Below are 14,381 nucleotides of genomic sequence, written 5' to 3'. Positions count from 1 at the left end.
TCTAAATTGACTAAATAAAATTAAAAAAAAAACTTCAAAAGACAATGATTTTAAAGTAACTACTTTTATAGGATTTACTACAAATATAGGTTTTGTCCCTAAATTAACCTCTTTAAAAAGAGGAGGAAAAAGTAGTTACATAGTAAAAAAAAAATTTCCTAAATTACCATATGAAAAATATGCATTTAGCTATTCTAATTGTGGTGTTGTTGTTTCGTTAGGTCATTAATGCTCAATTCTTTGTGACCCCATTTGGGGTTTTTTGGCAATGATTCTGGAATATTTTGTCATTTCATTCTCCATTTTATTTTACAGCAGAGAAAACTAAGATAAACAGTGTTAAGTGACATTGCCCAGGGTCACACAGCTAGTTTCTCAGGCTAGACATGAACTCAGATGATGAGTCTTCCCAACTCCAGTCTAGGTGCTCTATCCACTATGTCACCTAAGCTGACATTTTCATTAGATTCCCTATATAGATAATTCTCCAAATATATATTAGTTCCATTCTGGTCCTGAATTTCCAACTGCCTCCTAAAAATAACCAATTTGATGAACCATGTGCATCCAAAACTGAACCCATCATCTAATTACCATGCCCAATATGCCTAATTTCCCAACTTGCCTATTTCTGTTTATGGTACCATAGCTCCTCCTACTCAGTATGGACATCTTGGAGCCAGTTTAAACTCCCTTCCACCTCATAATTTATGTCTATTCAGCTACTGAATTATGTAGATTCTTTCTCAATAACACTTCTTGAATCGCCCCTTCCACCCATACTGACACAATGCCTTTTTAACTTTTTAACTAGAACACTTAAACCTCATAACTAATCTCTTGACTGATCTTTTCCTTGTCTGGTTTATCCTTCACACAGCTACCAAAATAATCTTTCTAATTCACTGGCCTGACTGCTCAAAAATCTTCAACAATTCTTCACTGTCTTAGGGGGGAAAACTTACTTAAGAGCTTGGCATTTAAGGTCCTTCATAATATGGCTATATCTACTTTTCTAACCCAAGTTTATAACAATACCCCTCCAGATACTCCATATTTCAACTAAATGGGATGACTAGCTACCCTCACTTTCCTTCACATGTTACTCTGCTCCTACCTACCCCATGCCTAAAAACATACTTTTTCTATATCCCTGAGTGAAAAAATCCTTCTCTTCCTTCAAGGCCTAGCATAGAAAAAATTTCTTTATAAAACTAACTCTTCACCTAATAGTGTCAGCTAAAACTGGTTTCTCCCTCCTCAAATTCTATTAGAATACATTGTTCAGAGCTCTTTTGCTGTTAAAACACTATACCTATATCAAACTTTTCTGCATTAGATAATAAGCTACAAGAAGCCCAAGACAACAGAGTGTGTGTGTGTGTATACATATATTGAGAAAGAAAGATGGCTTAGTAACTCCTGCAGCAAAAATAATGCCTTGCACATTGTAGCTGCTTTACAAATGTTTGTTCAATTAAATCAAACTGTAAAATGAAGTTGCTGTCAATCAGTTTCTTACATGAGAGGATTAGAAGGGGAATGAGACAGAGGGAAATGACTATGATATTAAGACATAAACAAAAGGCCTTAAATAAATTAATTTAAGATATTCTTGCAACCTAGTTGAACCATAACCAACCCTAGTTGAACATGACATGGAAGACATTACTCTAACAAAAAGTGAAAGCAGCATTCTAGAAGAACATGTAATGATATCAGTGATTTAACTGTCAATGTTAAAAAAATTCTAATCATTTTTCTCTCTGCTACGCTATTGTTGGCCCTACTACTGATTTGCTAAGCAAAACTTAAAAACTTTGCCAAAATAAAGAATCAGACTTCCCTCTAAAATAAAATAATAAATTGAACAATGAATGTTAAGAATTTAGGATGAAACATGAAATTGCACTTACAGCTCAAAGATGACTTACCCAAAGATAAGGGGAGTTCCCTGAAGCCTATGGAGGTATCAGGCAAGTATTGTTCACAGATTTTCAGGTTATTTAATAACTAGAGAAGCTAAGTATTAATGAGTAGAACAGGAAGAAGCAGAAAAGCAAGTACAACAAAAAACTTTAAAGGATGCAACAGCCTTGTTATCATTCTGAAACTAACTGTAAGTACAATAAAAAACAGAAGGAGCCTGAAGGTATGGACTATTGTTAGTTATGGATTAGCTTAAAATATTATTGCTACAGGACTTCCTGGTAATCATGGCTGCAGGACTTCCGGGTAATCATGGCTGCAATCTAGATGCCACACGCTTCCTCTCCCTGGCACCGAACAAAATAGACTACATCAAAGGAGCATAAAAATCAACTTTGGTGGAACAGGACACCCCAGTATCCCACAGAGGCGAAGGGTTTGAACATTTCCACACTATAATAAGAAGGAAAAAAAGCTTGCACAGAAAAGTGAACTGAGCCGCCCTTCCCCCACTCCACCTCCCCCACCAAACCAGAGTGAGCTACCTGAGCGCTCACTGGGACAGCGAGTGAGTGGGGAACGTCTCTGTCTGGGGGGGGGGCACTCCAGGGTCCTTGGGATCTGGGGACTGCCAGGAAAAAACACCACAGGGCAGATTCACGGGAGAACTCAGCGTGGAGCAGGAGGGTCCACGGAGCTGTACTTGGGGTGGTTGCGCTGAACATCTGGGCGGAGCTAAACACCAGGGGCGGACCACTCGCTGATTATCTGGGCGGAGCTGAACACCTGGGCAGTGTGGCTGTGATCAGGGGCCCAGCGCTCTAAGAAACCTCGGAGGCTGGGAAGAACTAGTCTGAGGAAACCTAAATTCACAGAAAAACCACCCATATCACCCAGACCCCAGACCAAAAAGGAAAGGGGAATAAAACCACCAAAGGGATGGCTCACATGGCCCAAAATCAAGCCTCCAGGAAGAAAGGGAAAAAGATGACTATTGAAAACGTTTATGGTGGAAGTACCCAAGGAAAAGAGGAGAATGAGGAGGAAATCCAAAAAAAATCAAAACATGCCTCCCAAAATGTAAACTATCAATAAGCTCTGGAAAATCTCAAACTGGAACTTATCCAAAAGATGGAAACCTGGAAAGAAAAATGGGAGAAAGATATCAGCAGTCTGACAGATAAGACTGCTCAATTGGAAAAAGAGCTCAAAGCATCCAATAGAAGGGCAGACAAAGCTGAAAAGCAAAACCAGTCCCTAACAACCAGAATTAAGCAACTCGAAGGAAGTGAGATCATAAAACAGCAAGAATCAATAAAGCAAACCCAAAAAATTAATGAATTAGGAGAAAACATAAAATATCTCACTGAGAAGGTCACAGATCTGGAAAACAGAGGGAGAAGAGAAAACTTCCGAATTATCGGTCTCCCAGAAAAACAGAGATAAACAATAAACTCGATATTATTCTACAGGAGATTATAAAAGAAAATTGCCCCCACGTTCTGGAGCAAGGGGGTAAAATAGAAGTAGAAAGGATTCATAGAACACCCTCTATACTAAATCCCCAAAAGACAACCCCTAGGAATGGAATTGCCAAATTCAAGAGCTTCCAAGAAAAGGAGAAAATCCTACAAGAAGCCAAGAAGAGGAGCTTCAGATATAAGGGGGCTCCCATAAGGATCACACATGACTTAGCGGCTAACACACTAAGAAGACCACAAAGCATGGAACACGATATTTAGAAAGGCAAGAGAGCTGGGTCTCCAACCAAGAATCAACTACCCAGCAAAACTGACTATATACTTCCAGGGGAAAGTATGGGTATTCAACAAAATAGAAGATTTCCAAGCATTTGCTAAGAAAAGACCAGAACTTAGTGGAAAATGTGATATCCAAGCACAGAAAGCAAGAGAAACATGAAAAGGTAAATATGAAAGAAAGGTAAAAGGAGATAAATCTTATCTTTTTCTTTAAGTCAAACTCTCTCCTATAAGGACTACATTTACATCAAATTATATATATTAATATGTGGGGAAAATGTTTTGTGTAACTCTCAAAAATTGTATGCATCATAAGAGTAGTTAGAAGAAACATGCATAGGGAAAGATTGGGGCATTAAGAAGATTTGGGGAAAGTGGGGGCAAAGAAAGGAAAAGGGAGGGGGGGAACCGTCGATAATACTAAGATTTACTTCAAGAAATAGGGGGGGGACTTAATAGAATAATTTTTCCCATATGAAGATACACATGGGAAGGGGAGGGGAAGAACTCTCATATGAGAAGGAGAGGAAGAGAGCGTGAAGTGGAGTTACTTAAACCTTACTCTCAGTGAAATCAAATCTGAGAGGGAAGAACATCTAGATCCAGTGGGATCCTGAATTCTAATCTTATCCATTAGGGCAAGAAAGAAAGGAAAATTAAGGATGGGAAGGGGGAGGGAGTATAAAAAGGGAGGGAACGAGAGGGGGGAGGGGAAGGGAGAATAAAAAGGGAGGGGCTAGAAAGGGAAGCATCTTAAAGGGAGGGGACTAGGGGGACTGACCTAAAGTAAATCACTGGTTCAAAAGGAAATAGTTAAAGAAGAAAGGTCAGAACTAGGGGAAGATATCAAAATGCCAGCGAATCCACAAATGACAATCATAACTTTGAATGTGAATGGGATGAACTCACCCATAAAACGTAGACAAATAGCAGAGTGGATTAGAACCCAAAACCCTACCATATGTTGTCTTCAAGAAACACATATGAGGCGGGTTGACACTCACAAGGTTAGAATTAAAGGTTGGAGTAAGACCTTTTGGGCCTCAACTGATAGAAAGAAGGCAGGAGTTGCAATCATGATATCTGACAAAGCCAAAGCACAAATAGACCTGATCAAAAGGGATAGGGAAGGTAAATATATTCTGCTAAAAGGGAGTATAGACAATGAGGAAATATCACTAATCAACATGTATGCACCCAATGGTATAGCATCCAAATTTTTAATAGAGAAACTAGGAAAATTGAAGGAGGAAATAGACAGTAAAACCATATTAGTGGGAGACTTGAACCAACGACTATCAAATTTAGATAAATCAAACCAAAAAATAAATAAGAAAGAGGTAAAAGAGGTGAATGAAATCTTAGAAAAATTAGAGTTAATAGACTTATGGAGAAAAATAAATAGGGACAAAAAGGAATACATCTTCTTCTCAGCACCACATGGCACATTCACAAAAATATATCATACACTAGGTCACAGAAACATAGCACTCAAATGCAGAAAAGGAAAAAAAAATAAATGCAACCTTTTCAGATCATAAAGCAATAAAAATATTGATCGGAAAGGGTACATGGAGAGCCAAATCAAAAATTAATTGGAAATTAAATAATATGATACTCCAAAATTGGATAGAGAAGAAATCATAGAAACAATTAATTTTGTTGAAGAAAATGACAATGGTGAGACATCCTTTCAAACCTTATGGGATGCAGCCAAGGCAAAACTTAGAGGAAAATTCATATCCCTGAGTGCATATATTAACAAATTAGGGAGGACAGAGATCAAGGAATTGGAAATGCAAATCAAAAAACTTGAGAACGAACAAATTAAAAACCCCCAGAAGAAAACCAAACTAGAGATCCTAAAAATTAAGGGAGAAATTAATAAAATCGAAAGTGACAGAACTATTGAGCTAATAAACAAGACTAGAAGCTGGTACTTTGAAAAAACAGACAAAATAGACAAAGTACTGGTCAATCTAATTAAAAAAAAGAAAGAAGAAAGGCAAATTAACAGCATCAAGGATGAAAAGGGGGATCTCACCTCCAATGAAGAGGAAATTAAAGCAATCATTAAAAACTACTTTGCCCAACTATATGGCAATAAATATACCAACCTAGGTGAGTGATATGGATGAATATTTACAAAAATATAAATTGCCTAGACTAACAGAAGAAGAAATAGTTTTCTTAAATAATCCCATATCAGAAAAAGAAATCCAACAGGCCATCAAAGAACTTCCTAAGAAAAAATCCCCAGGGCCTGATGGATTCACCAGTGAATTCTATCAAACATTCAAAGAACAGCTAACTCCAATACTATACAAACTATTTGACATAATAAGCAAAGAGGGAGTTCTACCAAACTCCTTTCATGACACAAACATGGTACTAATTCCAAAGCCAGGCAGGCCAAAAACAGAGAAAGAAAATTATAGACCAATCTCCCTAATGAATATAGATGCAAAGATCTTAAATAGGATACTAGCAAAAAGACTCCAGCAAGTGATCAGAAGGGTCATCCACTATGATCAAGTAGGATTTATACCAGGGATGCAGGGCTGGTTCAACATTAGGAAAACTATCCACATAATTGACCACATCAACAAGCAAGCCAACAAGAACCACAAGATTATCTCAATAGATGCAGAAAAAGCCTTTGATAAAATACAACACCCATTCCTACTAAAAACACTAGAAAGCATAGGAATAGAAGGGTCATTCCTAAAAATAATAAACAATATATATCTAAAACCATCAACTAATATCATCTGCATTGGGGATAAACTAAATCCATTCCCATTAAGATCAGGAGTGCAACAAGGATGCCCATTATCACCTCTATTATTTGACATTGTATTAGAAACACTAGCAGTAGCAATTAGAGAAGAAAAAGAAATTGAAGGCATTAAAATAGGCAAGGAGGAGACCAAATTATCACTCTTTCGCAGATGACATGATGATCTACTTAAAGAATCCTAGAGATTCAACCAAAAAGCTAATCGAAATAATCAACAACTTTAGCAAAGTTGCAGGGTACAAAATAAACCTGCATAAGTCATCAGCATTTCTATATAATTCCAACACAGCTCAGCAGCAGGAACTAGAAAGAGAAATCCCATTCAAAATTACCTTAGACAAAATAAAATACTTAGGAATCTATCTCCCGAGACAAACACAGGATCTATATGAACACAACTACAAAACACTTTCCACACAACTAAAACTAGACTTGAACAATTGGAAGAACATTAACTGTTCATGCGTAGGACAAGCCAATATAATAAAAATGACCATCCTACCCAAACTCATCTATCTATTTAGTGCCATACCCATTGAACTTCCAAAAATTTTTTTTACTGATTTAGAAAAAACTATAACAAAGTTCATTTGGAAGAACAAAAGATCAAGGATATCCAGGGAAATAATGAAAAAAATACAAAGGAAGGGAGTCTTGCAGTCCCAGATCTCAGACTATATTATAAAGCAGCGGGCATCAAAACAATTTGGTACTGGCTAAGAGACAGAAAGGAGGATCAGTGGAATAGACTGGGGGCAAGCAACCTCAGCAAGACAGCAAGACAGCAAGACAAGCCCAAAGATCCCAGCTTTTGGGACAAAAATCCACTATTTCATAAAAACTGCTGGGAAAATTGGAGGACAGTGTGGGAAAGATTAGGTTTAGATCAACACCTCACACCCTACACCAAGATAAATTCAAAATGGGTGAATGACTTGAACATAATGAAGGAAACTATAAGAAAATTAGGCGAACACAGAATAGTATACATGTCAGACCTTTGGTAAGGGAAAGACTTCAAAACCAAGCAAGAATTAGAAAGAGTTACAAAATGCAAAATAAATAATCTGGATTACATCAAATTAAAAAGTTTTTGTACAAACAAAACCAATGTAACCAAAATCAGAAGGGTAGCAACAAATTGGGAAACGATCTTCATAAAAACCTCTGACAAAGGTTTAATTACTCAAATTTATAAAGAACTAAATCAATTGTACAAAAAATCAAGCCATTCTCCAATTGACAAATGGGCAAGGGACATGAACAGGCAGTTCGCAGCCAAAGAAATCAAAACTATTAATAAGCACATGAAAAAGTGCTCTACATCTCTTATAATCAGAGAGATGCAAATCAAAACAACTCTGAGGTATCACCTCACACCTAGCAGATTGGCTAACATGACAGCAAAGGAAAGTAATGAATGCTGGAGGGGATGTGGCAAAGTGGGGACACTAATTTATTGCTGGTGGAGTTGTGAATTGATCCAGCCATTCTGGAGGGCAATTTGGAACTATGCCCAAAGGGTTATAAAAGACTGTCTGCCCTTTGATCCAGCTATAGCACTGCTGGGTTTATACCCCAAAGAGATAATAAGGAAAAAGACATGTACAAGAATATTCATAGCTGCACTCTTTGTGGTGGCCAAAAATTGGAAAACGAGGGGATGCCCATCAATTGGGGAATGGCTGAACAAATTGTGGTATATGTTGGTGACGGAATACTATTGTGCTAAAAGGAATAATAAAGTAGAGGAATTCCATGGAAACTGGAACAACCTCCAGGAAGTGATGCAGAGCGAAAGGAGCAGAACCAGGAAAACATTGTACACAGAGACTGATACATTGTGGTACAATCGAAGGTGACGGACTTCTCCATTAGTGTCAATGCAATGTCCCTGAACAATCTGCAGGGATCTAAAAAATACTATCCACAAGCAGAGGATAAACTGTGGGAGTAAAAACACCGATGAAAAGCAACTGCTTGACTACAGGGTTGGAGGGGATATGACTGAGGAGAGACTCTAAATGAACACTCTAATGCAAATTCCAACAACAGGGAAATGGGTTCGAGTGAAGAACACGTGATAACCAGTGGAATCCTGTGTCGGCTATGAGAGAGGGAAAGGTGGTGGGAGGGGGGGGGAGGGAGGAAAAGAAAATGATCTTTGTTTCCAGTGAATAATGTTTGGAAATGACCAAATAAAATTATGTTTAAAATTTTAAAAAAATTGGAAAAAAAAGAATAATTCATTTACAAAAATATATATATATATTATTGCTACAGAACTGGCCATCTCAGAAAAAGAAAAGAGATTTGGATGAGAACACTGGATGGAGCAATGCAACTCCAAAGTTCTGTAATTCTTGGTGGTTTCCCCTTGAAACCCATTCTTCATGTGCCCATTTGTGGTGTGTCATTGGGAAGTCTTGTACAAAGAAAATGCCAAAAAGTTTATGTAATAATTTTTTCAAGGTCAGCATTAGATGGTACCTTGACCATCTTTAAAGAGCTTCATTATTCTATCAGGTATGTTTATATCAAAGGCAGAGGCTATCAGCAAAGGGAAGTGAAAAAAATAATTTTGTGGAAAATGACTACAAATTCTATACCGGATTCCAAACTCTTATCACAGAAGGCACATGAAACAAATAAAAGGCAAAAGAAGGAGCTAAGTGTTTCAGTGAATAGAATTCTGGGTCTGAAATCAAGAAGACATGAATTCAAATCCTACATCTGATATTTACTAGTTGTGTGACCTGGTGGCAAGTTACTTACCTCTTTTTCTCCATTTCCTCAACTGCCAAAAAAAAAAGAAAGAAAAAATCTACCCCCTAATGTTGTGAAGAACAAATGAGGTAGTATTTGTAATGCTGAACTTAATACAATACCTTTCACAAAATAGGCATTTTAATAATGCTTATTTTCTTTCCCCCAGAGGACAATTACAGGTCATAGTTAGGCTTTAAACAAATTTGAGAGAGATAAATATACAGCTTAAATTCAAACAAACTAGTATACCCAAACAGGTGTGGTTAATCTAAAATACTAACAGTGAACATCTAAAATAATATCTAATAACAGCTGGCATTTATATAGCCCTTTAAGGTCTGCTAAGTTCTCTACATATGTTATCTAATTTTAACAATGTGGAAACCCTATAAAGTAGGTGTTATTATGATGCTTATTTTATGTCTAATTTTATATGTGAGGGGAAAAGGCTGAGAGGTGATAAGTGATATGACTAAGGTTACACAGCTAGAAGGGTGTGAGGCAGGATTCAAACTCCCATCTACCTGACTCCAAGTATGACACTCTAGGCACTACATCTAGTTCCCTTTATATAATAATGATCATAATTTTGCATGTAACTTACCTTTTTGTTTAGCTTAAGCCAAGTTGAATAGCCTTTACTGTCTACATATTGCAGTCCAAAAAACCAGACCTCACGCAGACCAACTGTTTTCACTACCTAAAAAAAAAAGGGAGAGACCAGTATCAGTTGATCATTCCGAGGGGATCTGGGTAACATTTTTTTTCTTTGAGGGTTCAATGGAAGTAATAACATACTTTCAACACAGAGAAGAATTATTCTGTCTTTAGAAAAGTACACAATAGTGCTCAAAAGAGCAGTAAATATAACTGGTCAGCAAACTGTGATTTGTTATGTCAAATTTTATACTACTTTCTGAAAAAAACTCAGCCTCTTCCTGTCAAGCCTCTAAGTCAGAAACCATTTGAGGTACTCTAAATTGATAGACTGTGCTTGAACTTAATATTTGATATACAACAAATTTGCTAAAAGATAAGGAAGTAGCAGTCATTAAGCAAAGTGCAAACTTTTTCTATATTTTCCAAAAAGATTCACTTTTGGATTCTTAAGAATAAATGTTTGTGAAATATTTAAAAGGCAATCTACAAAAATATATATTGGACCTACAAGTCATATTTGATGTACATTTTATGACCAAATCTATTGCTAATTAGAATTCCAGTGTATGGAAGCATTTGTTTCAGTGATTCAGCTCTCTTTTTGTTTTATTTTGTATAAGCAGAGCATAAGCTCCCTGAGGGCATGAAATATTTTTTCATTTTGGTCTCTGTATCCCCACTGCATTGAATATAGGCACTCATTCTTTTTGTTAAACTGAACAGAATAAAGTTTAATGAATCAATCAACTAACAAGCATTTCTTAAGTTCCTACTTATAGAAAGTACTAAGCTAGGTATGGAAAAATAAATACAATAAATTAAGCAATACTGCAAGGAGCAATAACAAGGATATATTTAAATATATAATTGAATAAATATAAAAAGGCTAAATACAAATAAACAAAAAGTAGCTATTTTAAGAGGAAAGGCAACTAAGGTTTCAGAGAAAAATGGAGCTTGAGCTGTATCTTCAAGAAAGAAAAGTATTCTAGGAGGCAGAAGTGAGGAGAATGTACATAGGGTTTTGTGCATGAAGAACAGAGAAAAAGGCTAAATAGCTGAATTGCACTGTATAGGAAGGAGAATTATGTGCAATAAGGCTAGAAAATAGCTTGGCACCAGGTTTGTAGAGCTTTAAATTCTAAAGAGTAGAATTCATATTTGATTATAAAAGCAAACTTAAGATTTTAGATTCAAAAAGAAAACAACTGAATTAAATAGGGGGGAGGTCAGATTATGGTTAAGGAAAATTAGTTTGACAGAGTGGGAAAAGAAAAGCAAGAAGACAAACTAAGCTGCTACTACAATGTTCTAAATAGAGATGAAGGCTTGAACACTAGATGTAAGTGGAGAAAGAACTGAATGTAAGATACAGAAATGGTAAAATACATCATGTAATTAGATATGTAGGGTGAGGGTGAATAAGGAGTCCAGGATAACAAAAAGGGTAGAAGCCTGGGATACTATTAGAATAAAGGTGCCATCAATTCAAGTTTGGAACAGAGGCAAGTTTGGGGGAAACAATGTGTTTTGAACACGTTAATTTTAAGATTACTCCAGAAATAGCCAAAAGATAATTAGTAATATGACACAAAAACTCAGGAGAGAGGGACTGGATATAATATGAGAGTCAGAAGCTTGGGAATGAATATTAAACCAATGGGAGGTAATTAATTCACCAAGAGAGTATATATTGAGAAAAGAAGGGGCCTAAGACAGAGCCTTGAAGAATTTTAATAGTTGGGTGGGATGATATGGATGATGATCCAGTAAAGCAGAATAAGTAGTAGTCAAGCAGACAGGAGGAGAACCAAGAGATAGCAGTGTTATAAAAGCCCAAAGAGGATAAAATATGCAGGTCTTTCTGTCTCCAGGCCCAGCACTCTGTACATAAGATCAAGTAGGTGCCTCAAAGTAGAGGCATTGCATATGTAATAATGTAGTGACAAAGCATTTTTAAAAGCATAAAATCACATTTAAATGAAGATAATAAATAGCACTGCATTTTTTGTGGTATCTAATCCAAGGAGTTTCTGATAAGGAGATAATTTCCTCTCCCTTCTCATCATACAGCATTAAAGATATAACAAACAAAAAAATCTCAATTTGCAATTTTGTTACACTGCAGAATTTTTATTTAATTCAGTTCTACTAAGACTTAGATTAGAAGGGCTAAAAGGATGAACAGAAAGGGAAAATATTTACAATATCAGTTAATAAGGTGTTGCCTGCTTACTTACTTTTATACATGTTCAAAATAAACATACAAAACTAGAAATTTAAAGAAATCCTGCCAGGACTTTAATGTTTGCCCATAGCTGGTCAATTTTTAGATTTGAAAATAAAAGAGGCCTTTCTAAAGTGTATTTATGTAATTTTTTGAATTGTAAAGGTGTTCAATTAACTAATAAAAATGGCACTCCAGACATCAAGGTACCTAGTAAAATTGTTAAGTCTAATGCCAGACATTTTAGGTCACAAAATAATAGATTTAGAGGTGGAAGGGCCCTAAATGCTTCTTCAATTCAAAATTTTTATATTCTAGATGAAGAAAAAAGACTTCATGATATTGATTAACATGCTTAGGATCATACATATTAGTAAATGGCCAGGCTACTAGTATTCAATCACAAGTCCTCTGATTATACCAAGAGCTCTTTCTACTCCACCACCCTCCTTCCAGGTAGTAGACAAGCAATTAAATATAATGCTCATGGTGAACTACCTTGCATTCTCTTTTCAAAATTATACCGTTCTTCAAGGTTCAACTAGAATATTAGCTAATTATAACCACTCCAGCCAGATGCAATTGCTCCTTTCTTTGAACATCTACATGATTTTACTTATATGCCTTTTATTTTGGACCATCATCCTACACTATTTTGCATTTTAACTTTTCCTATATATCTCTTTCCCTTATTAGACTATAAGTTCTTCAAAGCAGAGACTATTGAAATAGGTCTCACAGTATGTAGCACAGTGCTTTGCAAAAGGCACTCAATAAAGTGAATTTCATTTTGTGAATGTGTACTATCCTACAGTTAAGACTGAAAAAAAAAGAATAAAATAAGACCTGTTCCTTGTGACCAATGGTCAAAAATGTTAAGAAAATACAGATTAATATACAAACAGTATCATGAGTGATGGGCTTAAAATGAAAAGACAGAAAATAATACCTAAGAACCCACCATTAAAAGTCATATTCTGAAAATAAATGTACATGGGTAATAAATATTACCTGGTCAAATAGCTGTTTGCCAGTTGTATTAGGCTGGATAGCAAATTCCAGCTCAGCATCCATAGTGGTTACTCTTACATTGATCTGTAATAACAAAAAGGGAAGTGGGCAAAATGAAAAAAAAATCTATTAAATTCTGGGTTAAATATTTTTATTTTTTATAAAGCTATTTACATGAAAAACTTTTATAATAGGTAAAGAATCATTAAGCAACATTCTACTAAATTAAATTGTAAGCTTCTCTATTATAGTGCAGGATTCCTTCCTAAAACTTATCATATATATCTCAATACCTACCCAAAGGCTTAACATAGAATACTCCACATAGCTTTGCATTTAATAAATCTCTGTGAAACTAATTTTAATTCTTTACTATCTCAGAGATACAGTATCCCAAAAGTCTCAGTGCAATTTTAAGCTTTAATAACTTCAGAAATATAAATGCCACACTTACATTATTTAAATTTCTTTTATACATATTCTGTTTTGCCTGCCTCAAGTCTTGCTCCACTCCAATCTATGCTCCATTCAATCACTAAGGTGACTTTCCTAAAGTATACATCTGATCATGTTAACCCCTCCTACTCAATAAAATCTAAGCTTCCTATTACTCCCAGGTTCAAATTCAAAATAATCTGACATTCAAAGTCCTCTAACCTAGCCAGAGCCCCTACCCCTACCCCTACCCCTGCCCTACCTTTTCAGTCTTCTAATGCCTTTTGAGTGCAGTCAGGTATTCTGATATCTCTGGAAATTCCTTATACCAGAGCAGCCCCATTGTTCTAGCCAGATGTCATCATTCCCAAGCCTTTGATTATTTTACAAAACAACTTAACTTCTCCTCCTTGCTGTCCTTCCAGAGCACTCTTCTTAGAAGAAGTACATATACTTTGGTGCTATCTGATATCTTGGATCTCATTATCCTTGCCTAATTGCCTAGTAAAGACCCTAGTTGTTATTTCAGTAGTCCTCTTTATTTCAGGTTGATACACTTTGAACATCCATTTCCAGGAATAGTGAGCAGGTTGCAAAGAGTGCATTAGGGGACTAATATAAAGTATGCCTAGAAAGGCAGGTGTTGGGAAGGTAAAATCAACAGGACTTGGCAACTAACTGGATATGAGCAGTAAAAGAGAAAGAAAAGTCAAGGATAACTAAAGTTATTGACTGGGAGGCTAGAATAGATGGTAATGCCCTCAAAAGGAATAAGGAAATTTGGAGAAAC

At 36.0% G+C, this 14,381-nt stretch overlaps 1 protein-coding gene and 1 long non-coding RNA gene across 9 annotated transcripts in view; one reads left to right on the top strand and one right to left on the bottom strand.

The window, feature by feature from the left end:
- The window catches only part of RDX (radixin), a 141,833-nt gene that overhangs the window by 86,443 nt on the left and 41,009 nt on the right, over positions 1 to 14,381 (bottom strand). For all 8 annotated transcript variants that reach the window (XM_056794430.1, XM_056794431.1, XM_007494866.3 and 5 more), the window contains 2 exons: positions 13,157 to 13,240; positions 9,863 to 9,958 (listed from right to left, as the gene is read on the bottom strand). In XM_056794430.1, coding sequence (XP_056650408.1) covers positions 9,863 to 9,958; positions 13,157 to 13,240 — 180 coding nt within the window. The remainder of the gene's footprint in view (positions 1 to 9,862; positions 9,959 to 13,156; positions 13,241 to 14,381) is intronic.
- LOC107652431 (uncharacterized) overlaps positions 1 to 14,381 on the top strand; it is an 83,716-nt gene that overhangs the window by 30,117 nt on the left and 39,218 nt on the right. The window lies entirely within an intron of this gene.

The sequence above is a fragment of the Monodelphis domestica genome, chromosome 4, assembly GCF_027887165.1.
Source record: "Monodelphis domestica isolate mMonDom1 chromosome 4, mMonDom1.pri, whole genome shotgun sequence".
Lineage (NCBI taxonomy): Eukaryota > Metazoa > Chordata > Mammalia > Didelphimorphia > Didelphidae > Monodelphis > Monodelphis domestica.
Note: the sequence above shows the minus strand (reverse complement) of the source record. Positions and strands in the feature narration are given on the sequence as shown.